The 20,789-nt window shown below is 44.0% G+C and overlaps 1 protein-coding gene across 2 annotated transcripts in view; it reads right to left on the bottom strand.

The window, feature by feature from the left end:
* Positions 1–1,867: 1,867 nt before the first annotated feature.
* Positions 1,868–20,789, bottom strand: part of LOC111661500 (pleckstrin homology domain-containing family G member 1) — a 40,022-nt gene continuing 21,100 nt past the window's right edge. For both annotated transcript variants that reach the window (XM_087176307.1, XM_023415095.2), the window contains exons 3-17: positions 16,892–16,992; positions 15,108–15,177; positions 10,529–10,575; positions 8,521–8,671; positions 7,993–8,124; positions 7,069–7,251; positions 6,862–6,957; positions 6,403–6,489; positions 5,926–5,959; positions 5,667–5,759; positions 5,509–5,570; positions 5,224–5,415; positions 4,992–5,111; positions 3,039–4,893; positions 1,868–2,923 (exon numbers count right to left, since the gene is read on the bottom strand). In XM_087176307.1, coding sequence (XP_087032433.1) covers positions 1,914–2,923; positions 3,039–4,893; positions 4,992–5,111; positions 5,224–5,415; positions 5,509–5,570; positions 5,667–5,759; positions 5,926–5,959; positions 6,403–6,489; positions 6,862–6,957; positions 7,069–7,251; positions 7,993–8,124; positions 8,521–8,671; positions 10,529–10,575; positions 15,108–15,177; positions 16,892–16,992 — 4,233 coding nt within the window. In that variant the 3' untranslated portion in view covers positions 1,868–1,913. The remainder of the gene's footprint in view (positions 2,924–3,038; positions 4,894–4,991; positions 5,112–5,223; positions 5,416–5,508; positions 5,571–5,666; positions 5,760–5,925; positions 5,960–6,402; positions 6,490–6,861; positions 6,958–7,068; positions 7,252–7,992; positions 8,125–8,520; positions 8,672–10,528; positions 10,576–15,107; positions 15,178–16,891; positions 16,993–20,789) is intronic.

Raw genomic sequence — 20,789 nt, 5'->3', positions numbered from 1 at the left:
CAAAAAAGAACAAAAAAAAAAAAAAAAAAAAAACATACTTCATATTCCTAACTTGTGTTTGATGCACATTTCCTGATATGAACAGTAGGCCTTGATATTGTGCTTTTCAACTTTTCACGTGTTTTAGTGATTTTGGAACTTAACGTAATTAAGCAGTGCGTGATAGAAAATGAAATGCCATTCCTGAAAATATTCACAGTATCCGATTCAAATTTTGTGAGTGCTCTTAAATGAGAATAAAACCATCTTTTAATAAATATATTTTACTTTCATTTACAACCTGTCTGTGGTTTGAAGTAACAGTGATAATGGGCAATAACGGGCAATAACATAGGGATGCTTTCAAATAAATAGGACAGATTTGGTGAATTTTTTTTTTAAAGAAATTAAGCCATTTCAACAAGTGTGTGGTAAAGACTGGATGTGCTTCAAGGTGAGAGAAAACAATCTTGTTGTATGAACCTTATTGAAGTGACTGACAACTCTCTTGCTGAGACTTTCTTTCTGTGAGAGTGGATGTAAAATCAGTAGTGTGACAGTTGGGAGTGTCCCATAACGTAAACAAAGTAAACAAACAGTCGACTATCAACTTGAATGAAAAAAAAAAATACACCAAATACAGTACTGTAGTTTTTTAACTAACTCCCCTTAATTCTCTTCTTTATGGTCCCTCTTGAAAATAAAGGTTAAACTTAGTATGATTTAAAAAAAACAAAAAAAAAAAAACATCATCCACTTGTTGAGATGCACATTTCACTCCATCGATTAAACGTAAAAACATCTCTGATTTGCTCACAGATTCAAAATAAATATGAAGTCCTACTGTTTCTTATAGATTCTCTAAAATATCAGCATCTTCTCTTGATTTTAAAGCACAATACCCTATTCATGACAAAGGTGGTAGGTAGAGTGAAATGGAATAAGTTCAAATAGACTTATTGGTCTAAGTCTAGTTATACTTAACCTATTGGATCTTGTAATAGCCAACATGTTCTCTTTACAGCTGCATCCTTTTTGTTACAGTTATTGCTAAAAAAGCTGTTAAAAGTGACAAACTAGCCTGAGTAGTAAATGTGACGACTGCAAGTTTGAACTGCACATTTGTAAAGCTGCTTGTTCAGAACTGTTTGATAGTGTAAGCACAATTAAAAACACTAGCCACCACTGTGGTTCACTTCTCCTATACAGGTTTAACTAGTGTTGAAAACGCAGTTAAAATAACCTTAAGAGTAAATTAAAAGACCTCACGATTCACGAGGTATTTCTGACACAGAGAGTTAACATCCACCAAAGGTCATCTAAAGTTTTGATGCTTGTACTTCGGTTTGAGATGTTGGGCACAGAAAAGACTCAAACAGATTTCCTGAACTACTGCATCTGTACAACAGTTTATTGGCACAAGTCCTCCGCCCATCTCTACAAGGCTAAAAGAGTTTGAATTCCTTTGTATATTAAAACCCATTCAGTCATACTGAATGCCTTTACAAACACCTGATAACTTTTTTTTTTGCTTTGACCACTACTTGTTGACTTTCCCCCACCAGATCACTACTCTTTGAAACATACATGAGAGGACTGTTTGAACCTGGAAGTGCTAAGGCAGCTCACATGCACGCATTGATGTGGCATTTTGACCATTAATAGTAACCTATCATGTGTTTTACTTTGAAGCCATGTAACAGAAAGTAAAGGTATTCACAGAACTTGTTACAAATATGGATGAAATCAAAGAAATTGCTTCTGATCTATGTTGAGATGTGTGTTATGTTTAATAATGTGTAATATTTGTATTTGTTTGTGGACTATGATGTTGTATTATGTAGGGCATTCAATGCAAAGCTGCAGTGCCCCTTTTTTTTTCTCTATATGCTGTATGTTAATGTATATATTTGGCTTTTAGTTGTCGTGTAGCTTCAGGCAAAGCTGCTGGAGCTCAGACACTGAAACTTCTCCCTCAGAGACTGGACGATGTTGGGGTGGCTCTGCTGCGGCTCACTCCACAGGTATTTCTCCAAATTCTCACGGTCCAGAGACCTCAGCGAGTCGCAGGAGTGCACCGGGCTGCACGGCAGACTCTGGGACTGGACAAGACCCCGGTTCTGATTGGAGAAAACCGCTGAGCTGCCATTTCTCTGCGCCAATCTGTCGGACTCCTGCTCGCTCTCGTCCTCTGAGCGGATCTCGACATAGTCATCGTCATCTTCCCCATTGTCCTTGAAGTTGGCCAGGTAGTTCTGAGTGGCGGTGAGTATGCTCAGTGCAGATGCCCGATTCAAGACCACCACCTGCTGACCGTCGTGTAAGGTGAGGTCTGACTGTCCCTGGGTAGACCGCTCTGGGAGGCTACTCTGCCGGCCAACCCGGCCCAGACTAGGGCCATGGAGTCTATCTGTAGATCGATCCACAGTGGGTCTGTTACATTTGAGTCCAGACTGGTTCTTCTTCTCCTCCTGCTGGCTTCCCACAGAGCTGACTGGCTGACAGTGATCGGATGGGGAAGACTTCGTGGAGGGCAAAGACGGTGCGTTAAAGGACGGATGTCTCTTAATGGAACTGTACACGTGCTCCTCTTTCTCGTTTGGCGACGACATGCACGAACTCCACCTCTGGGAAGGTGGGGTGGTTGGAGAGGAAGGAAAAGTCTTGAGGGAAGGGATGGAGCAGGCAGAGGTTAGTCTGCGCTGTGGGGTGGAAGACGCTCGAGCGTCCCCCACCTCGCTGGCTGAGGAGACAAAGCTGGCCAGCTCTCCGTTGCTGTACGTGCAGTGGAGCCAGTCCTCCTCCAGGGAGGTCTCAGGCATGGACGGGGAGGACGGCAGCCCTGGATGATGGGAGTAGTGTGGGGTAGCGGAGGTCTGACCAGCAGGAGGATCCTTAAACATTACCTGGTCATAGAGCTGCGAGTACTCTGCTATTCTTGCACCTGAAGAGGGAACACAGAGGATGCAAAGAAGGTATGAGTGCTGAGAAATACAGGAAGGGAAACCAAATAAAACAATGAGTTACAAACTATCTGAGAGCTAAATGTTTTGAGTTACCTATGGCTGCGCCCCCTTGTTTCTTCTCCTCTAAGATGGCTGCCAGGTCTTTCTGTTTCCTATCCGCTCTGGCCCGACTACAAGAGTCTCCGGGGTCCATGCTCCTCATGCGCAGCAGCTGGTTGGCTTTCTTGATCTTCTGGCTGTACTGCCGTGCCATCAGGAACACCCTGCTCTTTGTTTTGTCCATCAGTTCCAGTGGGAAGTCCACAGACTCACCGAGCAGGAGAGAGGAGGCGGCCAGGGGGGAGTCCAGACCTGCCAGCTCCCCTGGAAACAAACTATGAAGGTCTTTGAGGGGAATATCTTTCTGAGGGGTGTTTCGTTGAGGAAGTTCCACCAGGTCATCGTCCTCTAGGCGGAAGCTGCCGCTGCTGAGGCGAGCCAGTCTGTTACGGATGCTTTTCACTGTACCTGGTTGGGGCTCTGGGGTCGCGGGAATGGGGTGTGAAGTGGGAGCAGGGCTGTGGGGATCTTCTTCAGTGGTGCTTTCACTTTGAAGATCAGGGAGGTTGATGACTGGAATGGTGAATGATGGTGTGGATGTGATGGGTGGGGGTTTAGGCTGATGTGCTGGGGGACTCTTAGTTGGAGGGCTGGCCGCTTGGGGACTAGTTACAGAGGGGCTCTTTTTAGGGCTGTTTCTGACTGCCGAGGACTTATTAGGCGACTCACTGGCACTAACAGGGAAGGCAGCAGGAAGTCGATCAGCTTTCTTTTCATTGTTTTTGATGTAGTTTTCTAAGTCGTTCCAGATCTCGTCGACCTGCTCGGACATCTTGTCCCCTTTCTGTGAGCGCTGGGAGAACGTCTCGGAAGCTGATGACGAGGAATAATCTGGCTCAGAGGAACATGGAACGGGATGGGAGGTGCCAGGTCCTTCATCATCTCCAAAGTGGAGGCTCTCCTCAGATACAAACCCTCCAAGACTTCCAGTCAGGTCCTGTTCAGAGGCCAGCAGACTGCCCCTCTCTTGTTTGAGTTTATTGCCGTCATTCATTCCTTTAAGCTCAGTTGATGGTGGTTCCCTGAAACAGATGGTGTCGTAGATGTTCTCCTCCACTATTTTGAGCTCACATGTCCCAAACTGCCTCCCCTCTTGTGTGGAGGACCGGTTGCTCTCAGAGGAACTGTCTGGTTCGATCATAGGCTCTGTGACCCTTGACACCTCATTTAGTACCCTTGCTGCCTTGCCCTGGGAACCCTTTGCATCAGTGGATGTCTCTTTCCGTGACTGGCTTTCCTCCAGGTCTCTCCTGATGAGGCCCATGCTCTTTAGGTCCTCATAGCTGATGTTGTCATATACATTTTCAATATCGTCTATCGTCAGCTGCTCGGCTGAGGATGAGCCCGATATGTCATTGCTGGATGATTCAGTGTGGATCACCCCCAGGTTGCTGTGACCGGCCTGGTCGTCGTCAGGGCTCTGGAGAGCCTCTGTAACCTTCTCCCCTGCACTGCTCGCCCTCCGCAGGACTCTGCTCCCATCTGGTGGGGGGTCAATTTGCACTGCGGGCACCTGTTCAACGTGCCAGCTGCAGGGACGAGCTGTCCTGGGCGAGGACGTGGCTTCTGACCTCTCCGAGGGCACCTCTGGCTCTGGTCCACCGGGCTCTGTGGGAACAAACATCTGGTAGATGTCCTCATCCTCATCGTCGGGCTGCATGGTTCTCTGGCGGGTGGGGAACATGGCCCTACGAGCCCGATGGTCTGCCCAGATGTTCCTCACTGAATGGTCACTTTCTGTGACTATTACAGAGGGAATAGGAGAGTCTGGAGGTTCCTCTGTCACATTAGGTGTCCTGAGGAGTGGTGGGTGGTGACTACCTTCCCTCACCAGGGATTCTCTCGCTCTCTGAATGGAAGACAAAAGAAATAAATTGTTTTACATCTGGTCCAAAATCATCAAGATAGAAGTAGATTAAATTACCATGGTGTATTTGTGATTAATACCTGAAGGTCTGAAGGGCTCATGTTGAAGGTTTTCCACTGTTCTATACTATCAACAGATGCCTGAGGGTTCAGCCTCTTCCTACTGCTTTTACCAGGGACTCGCAGCCTCTTTCCACCTCCCTGAACGCAGAGTTTCAGCATTAACATCATGTCTGAGGGACTGGGGTTGAAGGTAGAATTGTATGGCGTGCATATGTAATGATTATCACTCATTGGGCAGCTTTAAACTCACCAGACCGCTGTCATCCTCATCGTCAGCGTCCTGCTGATGTGGCTCCTCTCCTTCCTCTCTGTCACTGTGGTCAAAGTGATCGCCGGGGTCCAGGGATTCTTGCGATTGGTTGATGAGGCTGCGGCTCCGACCGATTGTGCCCAGAGCCAGCTGGGACACCGGAGAGAGCAGCGTGGCACCCAGACTTGTTCGCTGCAGAGGAGGACAGTTTCCAGAGTTTGGTTAGATCATTTCTGTCAGTGTGAGTGTATTTATTCTCGTGCATCACCTCTGGTTATTGCTCACCTTTTCGCCGTCTGTGTTTGCTGCATTCTGCTTGGCGTTCTTCAGTAACTTGGAAAGAGGTTCTGGGAAGACAAACAAATAAATATATGATGAACTCTTACAGTTCGGACACGCAAAGTGAGTAATTTCTTTAAATCAGCAAATTTGACATTTCTCACCTTTCCTGCGTCCTCTTCGAGGAGTCGGGCCTTCCTTGGTTTGAGGGGAATCCTTCTTGTCACCATCAGGGCGGTAATGAAACCCAGGATGATCTGGAGAAATCAACGAAAAGATGTCACACGACAATTACATTACATGATTAAAATACATTAAATATGATTAAACCTATGAAAAAAGAACACAACATTAAAAATATAGTAGAAAATTAATTAATACATTATATCTATCAATTTTCTATTTTCGTGTGAATTCACTTACGCATTGCATCCATTTCCAAAATGGCTTGCTTGGCCTAGAAGTGAACAATAAAACGAGGGTAAGTTCAACAGGTTAGATCATGGATGGACATTAGGTCGGACACTAGGTGGCGACACACCACAGACACAACTCAACAGTTTCACTTAACAAGCAGCCCCTTTATGTAATAACAGTGAACTTTCTCAGTGACCTTCACCACTGGAGAGAAAACATCAGTTTCCACTTGCACATGTCCAAAGGCAGAAGAACAGACAGAAAAGAGATTGTGTTTGAATGAGAATAAATGAATGACAAAAAATCAGAGCGCATGAAAGGAAAGTTAAGAGAAAAAGCAGGGGTTAGAAAAGATGGAGAAGATGGGGGGAAAAAAAGGAAGGAGGCGAGAGGGAGTGACATTTTCAACACATCCCACTCAAAGTCTGTGTTTACACCATTAGTGGACAGAGAGGGAGGCGTCAGGAGACGAGGTGCTCTTACCTTGGCGGGGATTTTGGCAGGATGGTTTTCAAGTATCAGTCTCTTCAGGTGTAAGATCCACATGCGCTTGTCTTGCTGTGACTTGGCCTGGGAGGCATCACAGAGAAGATGATATCAGACATGCACTTTGAAAGGCAGCTGAGAGGGTTGGGATGAGCCCCTTCAAAAAATCTGAACACGGCTCTCTTACATCACACACATTATCTTTTTCAGTGCTTGTCCACAGTGGTTAGGTAACAACAATGGCCTCCATTAGCCTCTAAACACTCAACATGTCTGAGCAACGCAGTGAGGTGAGCCTGGATGTTCTACAAAACAATCAGACACCTGCAAAATAATCGTCACACTTTCTGACTGCACTCTTGCACAATGCTGGCTACAGTTTAAAACATGTAATTGCATCCACAATGTGTTTCGCTTTTGTTATGACATGTGCTTCATTATGCAGTGTTGCTATACCTGGACTGTGTGCTGCAGTTTGGGATTCTTGTAGTGAAACACACTGAAACTCAGTGGCTCTTTAGGAATAACTTCCACCAGCATCAGGTTACAGCACTGAAACAGACAGGTAAGACGTCATGTTAAAGATGACTGTCGCTGAGCAGAAACATTTGTATGCTTAGTGTCTCTTTGGGGACGGGTAGCGGTTCGAGCAGCACGACTGACCAGGATGTGAGCCTTGTACGTGTAGGTTTCTTCTCGTTTCTTGGTAATCAGCAGGAGCTTGTCAAACAGGAACAGGGTTCTCTCGTTCTTGGCTCGCTGCAGACGAAACGTTCCTTCAAGAACCAACTCTCCGTAGCCAATCAGATCAGGGCCTTTCCAGTTGGTCAGCTGGCTCTGGATTTCCTGCAGTCAGCACAGAAAAGAGATAGGAGATGGAGGGGAGTTAAATAATTGTGTTTATTTTAACATGAACAGGAAAAAGGATTTCACAATAGCAATAAAAAATTGGAGATTTTGAAACCATTTTGCATCATAAAAATAAATATTTGACCTACAGCACATAAAAAGGAAGCTTAAGTGATTTGATGCCGTGTGTTGTGCTACTGGAGGAAGGGAGCAACAGACTTGAGACAGTAAAAACGGAAAGGTTAAGGAAAAGTAAAAACAAAAAATTATTATGATGTGGAAAAAACAATAAAAGCTGAAAATGTATAATCGAGCCAATCCTCTGTTCAGGCACTGAGAGTAAACGCTTCCACACACATTCCTGCATTCATCTGACCATCCTGGCTCCCAGCTGATAAAAGAAACAAGCTCCCCTTTTATGTGTCCTCCTTATGCAAGGCCATCATTAGCCCAGTGGAAAACGCAGTGACTTGCGTAAGACGTAGGGGCGGATCAGAGTCTTGGCTGATTCAAACCTAGAGCTCACATAACTGTTCCACACAACAATAAAAGAATTGGCTCCATGAGAGGCTCGAAACTGCCGTGTCTGCTTTTGTGATAGGAATAATAAGAGACATGGCGAGTGTGTGAGCGGGACACTGTTATCAGTCCTAAATGGACTTGAATTTTTATTTTCTGTGTGCATGCGTGTGTGTGTGTGTGTGTGTGTGTGTGTGTGTGTGTGTGTGTTGGTCGTACCTGCAACCTAACAGCGTGCTCATGTTTCCTCTTCATGTCGTTGATGTGCCAGGCCACTCTCTGCATGGTGTCTATGGCTTCCTGCACAACCTCGAAGGTCTCTGTGTCCTTCTCCATGTGGTTGGCTATCTCCTGCACACGCACGCACACACACATACACACACACATACATACACCGCTGGGAGTTAGCACTTGCACATACGCTCACACATGTCATGTTCATGAAGACACCAGCAAATGGGTGACCACTTAATGTTCGTACACCCATGTGTGTTTTTATGTACATCATGCATGCACCCTGATACAAGCACTTATACAGGAACATACATACTGAGCACCATATGTCTAAACATTTGGCCTCTCCAAAGGAGCTGAGCTGGAAGCTGAGTCCAAAAGGCTCTTATTGAACTGTACACATCCATTTGCATTGATATGGATAAAAACATTAGTGTGTGCTGACTGTGACAAGTGGGTGCCTGCGCTGTGTTTTCAGTGAGACAGTGAGAGACAAGAGACAGACAGACATACATGCAGTAGTAGGTGGTACTTGAGGATCCTCTGCACTGGCTTGAGCAGGTAGGAGCCCAGGGGCAAGGAGTGTCTCAGAGATTCCTGGCGCTCGCGGAAAAACTTGGCCAACGCCTTGTTCCTCATGCACTCTGTTAGCACAGCCACAGACCTGTGGAGACAAAACACAGTGAATAAGACGTCAGGGATGTGTAGTAAACCGCAATTTGACAGCGATGAGAAATTAGACTTTTGATGTATGTCCTGACAGACAATTCTACAACGGACGTTTACAACCGAGTTGGACAGAAGGGAATATCAAACACACTCTGCTGCCAGTATATCAGGAACACCTAGCTAAAACTAATATAAGAGTCCTGCAATATTAAACTGGCAACTGGGTGAATGTTCCTACATCTGAAATAATTGAAAGGGACAGAAAGATGTTCTGAAGATATCCATCCATTTTTCAGCTCAGGCAAAAAAAATTAATTCAATTCAATTATTTTTTCTTTTTAATATTTGTATTCTATCTATTCAGCAAATGTATGCAAATAATGCATAAGATAATATTTTAAGTCACAGAGTGCAGACTTTTCAGTTGCATATATGTATCAGTCTTCAAGGTCCAGCACCTGTGCACTTTCCTGTGCACATGTCCATTATTGTTCAGTGCAATGACCTGTTTCAGCCTCAGATGTCAATCTAACTGCATGATAGATGCTTCATGCTTTCATCATTTTCTGAGGCAGCATCAATTAATATTTGGTACATATGCACTTCACAACCTTGTAAGACCCAAATTTACAAGTCAGTCGAGCTAGTTTTGACCTACTGGGGAAGAAAGAGCCTTTTTCACTGACAAACGGAGGCTGTGTGTGAGTGTGTGCGTACACATGCAGAGTGGAAAAAGACAGAGAAAGACAGTTGTGGGTTGCCCAAAACTTGTCTCTTTCTTCTGTGTCTTTGTGTGCGCGCATGCATGTGCATGTCTGCATGTCTAAATTCCAGTGCAGCTCCACACAGGCCTCACATTGTTCTGGAGGAAACCCGACCTTAGAGCTCAGCATGACCATGATACATCTGCAGCCTCTGTGCGTGTGCGTGTGTGTGTGTGTGTGTGTGTGTGTGTATGTGTATGTGTTTGTGTGCAATTGTCTCCCTTGTGTGTGTATATGTCTGTCGTGTGTGACCTTGGTTGGGGTCACCAGCTGTGGTGTGGATGTGGGAGAAGGTCTATCTCAAACAGCTGACAATAACCCCTTTACACACACATACACACACGCGCATGAACACACACACACACACACACACACACACACACACACACACACACACACACACACACACACACACACACCATGCGTGCACACAATCAGCATTCAGTTAGTCATCATTCGCTTGCAAATTGTTTCTTCCCCACGTGCCTTTCTTATCATACACTGTGGGAGAAAAATGGCAGCCAGAGGAGAAGGTGTGTTTGGTAGGTGCAGTATATCTTGGCATGAAGAATAGCCTCACGTTTCAGCCTATTTAATCACACACACAATGGACAAACTGACACACAAAAAAAAAAACACCACATTATTCCTCCCAAGCTATCCACACAGGTGTCCCATAGGACCACACTTGCACAAAGCAGAATAAAACATTAACAGCGTTGGGTATGATAAGGTGACATCTCTAATACCCCATCTGTCAGTGTGCGAGTTGTAACTCTGTCAATAGGCTGCGAAAAAAAGAGGACGAGAGGGAGGGAGATAGAGAGACCCTGAGGCACAACAGCCAGTAGACACTTTGACTCCTGCTGAGGTGGTTGCTATAGAGCGTGTCAGCGTGTCAGGGAGGGGAAAGATAATTCATTGAGCGACCTGCACAATGGAGCTATGTGAGACGCTGGGAAGACGGCGTGCGGAGGTGAGATCAGGATGGGATAACAATGACAACGAGAAGACGGGTATTGTACAGTAGACGGTTGCGCTGAATAAACACAGTCTCAGGCATAAACACACACACTCTGCTGTCTTACCGTGGGTAGTTGGTGCAGTACTGGGTATAAATGTGGAATTCTTCACTCTGTAAAAACACAGGGGTCACATTAATTCATGTGTTTAAGTAGCAGGAAACAGGAGTAACTGAAGAGTTGAGAGAAGAAAAAAAAATACAAGATGTCACATAATGTTTGTTGGCGTTTGTGTGTGTTAGTGGGTACGTGTAGGTGTGTAGTGAGAAATGGACACCCTAACATTAATATTTTATTGTTACAAGACAAGTAGTTAACAGCCATGCTAGTGGATCTGTGAGCCTGTGTTTGGACATAGAGGTGCTTTGAGCTCAATAGTAACACAGCATTCACTATCTTAGTTTAGCGTGTGAGCACACCAACGTTTTACTAAAAACCACCTTTGTGAGCTGACGTACATAAAGTTTTTGTGACCTTACTGAATTAAACTGAATTGGGGAAAAGACATAAGGATGCATCTCTGACAGTACTTTGCTTAGATTTTTGGTGGGTTTTGCTCTACATAATTATACTAACACTAATTAAAGGCCCATACTAGTGTGTTTACAAGTTTTAGCCCTTTAATTGAAAATCATGTAGGCCTACTTTCTGATACTTTTCAAATTCATGCTAAAAAGCTACAGAGACAGTGGGATGTACTTTCCTCCCAATTCAGCCAGCCACTGATTCCCATCCATGTCAGTATGGTGTAAAAATGTAGCTGACTCTCAACAGTCACAGTGACCATGAGGTTTCATCAGTTACACTACTGTTTCCTTGTAATGCGGCTTATTTGCAAATTGATTTCAAAGTCTCCTCCATTTCCTCATAAGAAAAATGGCTCTTTGACAAAATTTTAACTTGATGGTCACAGAGATGGATTACACGACTAAAAGCAAGCTTCAAGAGTCTTCTAATACATTTTTATATCACACGAAAATGACTGATCTGAATCCAGTGGAAGAGAAAATATTTCAATATGTCAAATGACTACTTGCAATACTAAGTACATGTGCCTTGTAGTAAATGGGCTAAAGCATACAAAACCACTGGTGGTTCGGTGCAGTTTTGATGGCTGGCCGGTTATTTCATGTTTACTGCTCTGCGCACTGTGAGCACACAGACAAGGCATCCTCTCTCCTCCGTGCACTGCTACTAATTGAGAGTCAACATTGTAGCTTATGATTAGTCTGCCATCCTGGCCTTTAAGTCCCCGTTGATCCCAACAGCCCTGAGCGCTTGGATTAAATATCCCCTCATTCTTCATTGCCGCCCCTTTAATTGAGACTTTTCCCACCTTGCATGCCTTTCTGAACATCAAAGACATCAGACACAGCATGACTTATCAAAGCTGGAATGAAGCTCTCTCTCTCTCTCTCTCTCTCTCCATCCCTATATCATCCACCCTTTCTCCCGATTTCTGTTTATGTAACACATTTTGCACGTCTTCGCTTCATCGATCTTTTATGGAAATTCTTGATTCTCTTCTCTTTCATAACCTTTCATCCCTCCTCTGTCTTGAAAGCTTTCCTCTTCATCTCTCCCTCACATCTCGCTCTCTTGGAGGCCTCAAGATGAACCCCTTGCTGTTGCATAACGTGAAAGTCTAATTGAACTCTATTTGTGTCCATAAACACTTGGGGGTCACAGGATGCGGACAGCTATCAGGAAGCGACATCATAAACACACAGGGCAGATGACAGAGGTCTGTCCTGGTTCATGATATACATACACACACATATACACACACACACACACACACACACACACACACACACACACACACACACACACACACACACACACACGTACAGAGCAATGTGGACATTCACACACGTTTCCCAACATGTGATTAAAAGTAGATTTACAGTATGCATAGACTGGATGTGTGTGTCTGTGTGTGTTATGTTTCTTGCTGTAGGTAAATATAGATTCCTATTCAAGCTGTAAACAATTCAACCTACCTACACGAACACAGTGTATCCCACCAAAATATACTGTACAGACACACACACACATACACATGCACACAGACAAGCTCTCCTGATCTGTTTGCCTGAGGTGCTGCTCCGTGGGAACTGTCCTAAATTGAAGAGCAGAGCTCTCCTTCTCGTCTCCAGCAGTCTGCCGCCGCAGACCAGGCCTAAACGCAACCAGATGTGCCACCATCGATTTCTGATGACACACACCGACACACACTCCTAATACACACTCTCTAATATCCCTCTGCACTACGAACACAAGACCGCAAAATACACAGATGCCTCTATGGAACACAAATTTGTGCAGCGCATGGACGAGTGCACACACCGACATGCACGCACTCTTTGAACCTAACCAGTGAAACCAGTAGACCCTGAAATAACTCCCATCTATAATATACCTCCCGTTTAGAAATATATACAAGCTACGTTAAATCATATAATCATCATATAATAAATGCTGCATGTGAGAGTTTTGAACTGCGCTCTGGCTCCTATACATGACGAAAATGAAAAATATCCTTCTCTAGAGTATCAAGATACAAATTATAAGGAAAGATCTCTACTTTTTTTTTGAGCTGTGGCCACTAATCACTACATAAGAGGTCAAATTGCACTGGCATCCAATCATATCGTTTGAATGACAAAGTAATGAGGCAGCAGGTTTTGTTGTTGTACAGATTTATCGAGACTGGACTGGTCACAGTGAGTCATCAGGTAAGCACTGAACCTGATAAATCACTGGGAGCATTTGTACTCTCTCAGTCAGCATGTAGCAACCCATAAAACCTTGTAAAAGCTTACTCAACACATAGCACAGTGAGGATTTAGTCGAACAGAGAGGAACATGAGGATAGATAGCCAATTATCTGAGAGAGAGCCAGAGATTTACAACAAGACATGTCTCTTCCTAAAACACTGTGCTGGGTGGTGATTCTTGACTGCTCCGACTGACTAGAAAAGTGTTAACTATGAGCGGTGTGTGTGTGTGTTTGTGTGTGTAGGTAGAGAAAGAGAGGTTTTGTGGTTTTTTCCGTCTTAGCAACAGTGACCAACCTCCAGCAGTACAAAGAAGTCTGATTACTATTCTGGTTACAACCCTTTCACCAGAGGTCTTCATGTGAAATCATGAGGCCACAGAAACACACACACACACACACACACACACACACACACACACACACACACACACACACACACACACACAGCTCTCATTGCGATGTCTAAATTGTAATGGGGAAATGAAGGACAGTGGTGACAGTGGTCTGTCTGCAGACCTAGCACACGACTATATATATCAAGGTCAAGTAACGAGTCTATGACGTTGTCTGCGATCACATCAACACCAAACAGCTTCTTTTTCACGTGACATGTGACTGGCGTTTCCTGTTGAGAATTTTTTTTTTGCTAACTGTAACAGTAATCAGTCAGCACCCTGGCTCGTTTATGGATCTCAGTTAATTATGCGGAGTGGTGCTGTGGGCTGCCATAAAACTTGTCTGTCACAACAACGGCTGCTGTATTTAGTGAGTCTCTGACGCTGAAGGCGACTTGTTTTTTGTTTTTTTTAATACACGGTCAGACAGTTGCTCTGTGGTATTGGGTGTAATTGCAGTCGGGTAGGGAGGGAATGTAAAGTGTTTTAGAGGAAGTGCTGGAATGCAGTGCATTATCATGGGACATAATCATGCAATGATTTTATGGGGCTCGAGTGGGCGGGTGAGGATAAGGGAAAAGCTAAAACACTCAGACACAGGGACCAGTGATACTTTGAGCAGAGTTGCTGAGTCCACTTTTTACTGATGAAATACTGCTATTATCCCCCCTGCAGTAAAACAAGGTGATTACATATTTGGACGGTCCTTAAAATTCCTCTGGAGTTGTCCTTCCTCTCTGCCCTCCTCTTGCACTTAACGCTGACATTCCAACCACCAAAATAATGCTGCTAGCCTCAATAAACCTCATTGACTTTATGCAGAGTCTGCATTTGAATTTGGGGAACTTATCTCTTATCATCACAAATTGCCTGTTTCTCATTTACTGTCCCCTGTGCATCTGTGAGTATGTATGTACGTATGTATGCACGCGTGTGTGTGTGTGTGTGTGTGTGTGTGTGTGTGTGTGTGTCTGAACCAGCTGTTTGGACGGGTTTCAACAAGCAAGAGAAGGAGTTTGCATGTAGACAGAGAGACAGACAGTGGTAGAGGACATATTATTACAATGCATATTATTATATTTCTAATGGTAATGGCACATTTTGTGAAATGTTGAATTATTTTCCTGTTGGGCTTAAAAGAGTGAAACCATGTGAGAAGTTTAGAGGGGAAATGTCCTTTAGGTGGAACTGCAAACAACTCAGAAAAATGAGTCACGACAAGGAGCCACAACCAGACACTGCTTCTTTTGTAAGGGGACCTTTAACAGTGCTTTGTATTCTATGTATTCTAGTAAAAAGTACAATATTTCCCTCTGAAAGTAGTGTAGTGGGAATATAAAGTAAGGTAAAATAGATAAAGGTAAATACTCAACTACTGCTACTACTACTTAAAAGTCTACTGGAGCAAATGTACTTTGTGTCTCTAGAGACAGAGGGATGGAGGGGTGGAGGAGGCGGACATTTTTACCTTGGATACGAAGCACTCTGCAATGGCCACGGGGTCTGCGTTACACTTCTCAAGATCATGAAGAAGGTCCCTGAATTGAACACATCATGTCAGAGAAATCAGAATTTGATGTCAAAAAATTTGATGTCAAAACATGCACTCTACGACTTTTTTTTTTAATGTGTTTTGTTTTCTCTTCCTCCTTTGACACAGGAACATAAACCGCTCTCCCACCATTCATTGCTCACAACAATTGCAGAGAATTTCAGGAGTAAGAGTCACCCTGGGTACAGAAATTAGGTCTTGGGGCACTCAGCTCTGAACAAATGAGAAACTTCCATGAATTCAAACAGGGTGCTCCTGTTTGTAGGTGTGTATGTATGTGTAAGTACACACTGTGGAAAAAAAAAAAACGGCCACTGTTGAAGTTATTGTTTCATGGTTGAAGCATGAGGTCATTGTGACCACTTTAAACTGCTTTTATGCTTCCTTTTACTGGCCGGTTTGTGTGTGTGTGTGTGTGTGTGTGTGTGTGTGTGTGTGTGTGTGTGTGTGTGTGTAGCAGCTGAGAAATGAATGGGTGAGAGAAAGAGTGTGCATGTTTGTGTGTCCAGACCACCATGGCTGATTCTCAACTAGCCATCTCGTCTGGATACAGCGCACACACACATACACATACACACACATACACGCACACACACCTACACACAGATTTTAGAGCGGTGCCGGAGGGGACAAATATGCAGACGGTGATTGAATCTACACACTCACAAAGACACACACACACACACACACACACACACCTGACTCCCACAACAATGCCCTCCCCAGAAATCAACAGGTGCCTCAGCCCAGTTTCACTATCAGCTGGACATTGTTTGTTGAGCCTGACAGAGACGAGAGTCTGTCGGTGTATTCGTCAGAGCTGTTTTTAGACCTTCTGGGACAAGTCCAAGTTGTGTCTCAGGTCAGTTGACTAAGTCTAAGTCAAGTTTTAAGTTCCAACAGAAACCTCACAGGTATTTCACCTTTAATTTACTGGATTTAAATTGGGAAAAGTGGGAAAAGGATCTGGTTACCACTTTTAATGACTGTGCATGGGACTCACTGTTTAAAGACTAACAATAGACATAACAAGCTGTAACAGCTCAGTTTAATTCATATAACCCACTTTACACCAGAGAGACCACACAGGATGTAAAGACACAGTATACAGGTGTAAAACTGAGGAATCATACATATGTTTTGGAATAGAATAAAACTAGACCCTTTACTGGGGATTTATTAAATCAAGAATATCATAGGGATTGATTTTCCTTGCTCACCTAAACTTATTCTACTAGGGGACAAAGCAGCATGTCTCAGGCTATAAGCTATGAGCAATTTATTTATTCAAATATTCTTAACTGCTACAATAAATGTGTTGACATGACATGGAAGAACCAAGTGGTTGAAAGAAAGAGCCTGACATTTATTTTGAAGTTTTGACGCAATATTTGGCAAATATGTCATATTCAGTAGTGTAAGGCCGCCACTGGTATGACAGCAGACAACAGTCTGGCTGGGTGTGAATTGAAGCAAAGAGGCGATTAAGTATTCAAGATTTGAAACTATTTAACACCTGCTCGTCTCTGTCTTATTAATTTTCTGTTGTTCCAGGATTTTACTAGGTCAAAACAATGTCTTTAGCTTTTTAGCTTAGGTCTCAAGTACATCAGGTCTCACAGCAGTCCAAGTCAAGTCTGAGGTCCGGCTCCAGCCTGAGTCTGTAGTCACAAGTGTACTGTTCTGTGTTTATGTTGCACCTGTTGAAGTGGTAGATGTCCTGGATGTTGCCGAAGAGAGAACCTTTATCTTCGGAGCTCAGAGACAGTCGAGACTGGTTACTGATACACTCCAAGTAGTCCTGTGTAGAGAGAGAGAGAGAGAGAGAGAGAGAGAGAGAGAGAGAGAGAGAGAGAGAGAGAGAGAGAGAGAGAGAGAGAGAGAGAGAGAAAGAAAACAAGAAAGAAAGCAGTCATGTTAGAGCTACAGTACATATACTTGGCATTTTAATTGGCACCAGCCTTGGCAAGCACACGCGCACACACACACACGCACGCACACACACACACAGTTTTACAGTCTACTCACACTGTGACTCCCACAGCCTTCACCTCGGTCACTTTTAAAGCTCCCTATTCCCTTGGGCACTCGACTCCAATTTGCACCACTTTGACCAGAGAGCTTTGTGAGAAAGACTCACTATGCAAGTGCCCACACATAGCTAAGCTTCAAACAGCAATAGAGCATTAGTCGGATGATTTAGGGCTTTCAGGAAGCTGTGTTTTTTAATGTCTGTCCAGCATCTCTAAGATGATCAACATTAGGTCAGGCTCTGAGAAAAAGGGTCGACGCAGGAGAAGCTATTAACAGGCTGACACCGACAGCATGTGGATGTACACTCTACTGCTCAATCCACAATCTCCACCAATAACTAGACCTGGAAACCAAATGACTTCCTATTCTCAACTACCTTAACTAAATAATTATGTTACTATTGGAGATTCCTCATCAACAAACAGTCAGTATAAGCTAAATTCATGAAGCTTAATAACGCACCAAGACTTCATTTCACTCACTTCAGCCCTCTTGAAGGGGGAAATATCAACTTTGTTATCTTCATTTTTATTTAAATATTTTTTATTTTTCCTGTGCACAAAATGTTGATTATATAAAGGGGAGGGTGTGCATGAAAAATGTTATTTGACTCATTATTCGCCAAGGCCCCCACGCCAGCTCTCTGTTGCTTGGGTCTCATTAGCCAGCTATGTACAGAAGTAAGCTTTTCAAAAGGAATATGAACACAAATTAAAACACTCTCAGTGCATATCATTCTAGTTCTTAATTTTAAGTTGTATAGTGAAACTGCAAAAGAAACTAAATGCCTCAGCCTGTCACAACATAGATAAACACCGCCCATTTACAGTGTGTTAATGCACTTTGTTTCATTGTTTTGTGTAAACATCCTGATTAGAGGATAACGTCCCACCACAGCCAAACTGATGCTGGGAAACCCAGGTTTAACATGGGTCCTTGCTGAAAAACAGGTTTTAGTCTAGTCAGGCAGATTTAACTCCAAGCTTCTTATCACTGCCTCCATCGCTGCCATTAGCGAGGAGTGCTGTTACGACTCGGTGTGATTAAACACCAGCCACAGCTCTCATTCTTTCCCTGCAGATAGAAAGTGAGAGGTGGAGAGAGAGAGAGAGAGAGAGAGAGAGAGAGAGAGAGAGAGAGAGAGAGAGAAGGGAGAGAGAGAGAGACAGGCCAGAAGCGAGTGGCAGAGGCATTGAGTGTTCTAACTTTTTGTTTCTTAGGTCCTGCTCAGACCTGGCATTAACATACGTCTCAGATGATCATCCACATGCGTCTCCAGTGACCGCTTATGATCAGACCTCACAATATGCATCTCATTACACTCTACAATGAAAAAAGGTTTCAGCCATTTGAAAAAGTTAAATATATTCCATTCATTACCAAACTGTCTTGGGACTAATTAGACTGTGGCAGAGTAGGTGGTCCTGCAATGTGGCCCAAGGCGCATTTGTGTTCAAACTGCTAAAAGAATGTGACCACATGTGGCCCAGACCAGCTCCGAATGTGGTCCGAGTGATCGGATCTCAGTGCGTCTTGGGTGCTTTCACACCTGTACTCGGAGGTGTCGGATCACCTGAGACAGATGTGAATAACAGATCCGAACAGTGCCTTACTTCCCTCTGTGCAGACAGCATACTGATCATGTTCAATACTGTGTTGCACTACGGACTGTAAAGCAGTTAAACTACGCTGCTTTTACATCTACTGCTGCACGCTGGGAGTACTTTTGGTTGCTTTTTTTTTTTTTTTGCACTCCATATCTTGTAATCACAGCTTTGAGTCAATAAAAATCTGAACCTTAATCAGAAAACATAAATGAATCAGTAGAGTCTCTGTGTCTGTCTGTCTGCCCCTTCCCACGGAGCGTCTCTTGCTCCTCCGTCTCACTTACAGACGGGTAAGGCACTGATAGTATCTGTTCCCGTAGGCACCTAAAAAGTTGCCAAACCAAAACACGATTACGCATGAAGAACACGTGACACACTAATGCGCAAACACACGCTAAACGATCTCAACCGTTAATGCAGCTGTATGTAAAACTTCAACCCGGAGGGAGGTATGGGATTGGTGGAAGTATCCTGGTGGGAGCACAGTAACAGTTTTCAAAACCAGACCACAGTCTGTAACTGGTCAGGGCAGGCACTTACACCTCTGAGAAAAGTACCAGGCTGCCCTCAACATGCACAAACACACACCCTCTGATCATTTCAGCACACTCAACACTTCCCTGCTCATCCCGTTTAGTCTGTTTGCCTAATTTCCAGTCTGCTGCTGCGGTTTTCTCTTCTGTGTTAATGTTTTATGTATTTAGCTATTATTATCATTATACTAGCTGAGGCTGAGCAGGAGCCCATTAAACTGTGTTTGGTTAGGCAAAGGGAGGGATATTAAAAAAAAGGGAGAGAGGTAAAAATGATCTCAGCTGAAACAAGGAGTGGAGGGTTGATTCAAACATCAGCCATCCTGGGTGTTTAGGGTGTGAAGAGCTTTAGGCCAAGATTTTAGTTTTGAGGATTTAAGTAACAGAAAACGTGAATAAGACTCGCCCACGGGCATGTTGATGGTTATGTCAGGGATCACGTCAGGAGGTCATGTTTAGATTTTGTTGACTATCGTAGGTAATGTGTAAGGTGATGCTTTATTAGCCACGGGTCACAGATCTGACCTGGCCTGACCCAGTCACTCAGCACACTCAGCCAAAGCCTGACTGATCTCAACAATGGGCAGCACTCAGGATCCACACACACGCACACACACACGCACACAAACACACACACGCACGCACACACACACCTTAAGGTACACTCCTTCACTAAGTATCAGACATAACATGTACAAACTTGATACTTTCCTCGTGTTAACTATTAACCTCCTCAAGTACACACTCCTTTCCTACACACCAAACACATCCCTCATTCGCAGTAGGAAGTCACTCCTCAAGACAATGCCGAGTGCAAACGTTCAGATCTCATTACTTTGAACTTTTCTGCAGGCCAAATGATGTTCCCAGTTTACTTCCAAATTCCTGGTCAACTTCAAATGGCCTGGCAGAGCCTTCCATGTCTCAGAGTAGGGGGAGGGAAAAAAGGGGGCAGAGGAGAGGAAGAGGAGGGAGAGAGAGAGAGAGAGAAAAAAAAGATCAGAGCTTTGGCCTCTGAGGCTGTTCGTGGATGGCGAATCAGCCTCATTACACGCACCGATCGAGCCAGGGAGGAGCTATCACGCAGAACTAACAAAAAATGTTCACGCACAGAAATCCGACACACGCAAACGAGGAAAACATCTTCACCTATTTGACAACACATGTGCGTTTAGAAAGAAACACAATGAGAAAACTGTGCAGAACGCAGCGTTCCTGTCTCCTGGAAACTTTGTCATTCGTTTTTCTATTGATTTCTGTGAGACTTGTAGCATTTCTTTTCTGTGTTTGCAGCACTTCACCTTTTTTTTCTCCAAATGTGCACGTGTTGTCAAATGGGTGAAGATGATTTCTTTATTTGCTCGTCTTTTGTTTTCTCAGGTTGCAGAGCTTTCAGGGCCACTGAAGAACTGCATTCCTTAATT

Source organism: Seriola lalandi, unplaced genomic scaffold, assembly GCF_002814215.2.
Source record: "Seriola lalandi dorsalis isolate HSWRI2012SDOR001 ecotype SW California unplaced genomic scaffold, Sedor1 jcf7180002054544, whole genome shotgun sequence".
Classification (NCBI taxonomy): domain Eukaryota; kingdom Metazoa; phylum Chordata; class Actinopteri; order Carangiformes; family Carangidae; genus Seriola; species Seriola lalandi.
This window is presented reverse-complemented; position numbering and strand designations above follow the sequence as displayed.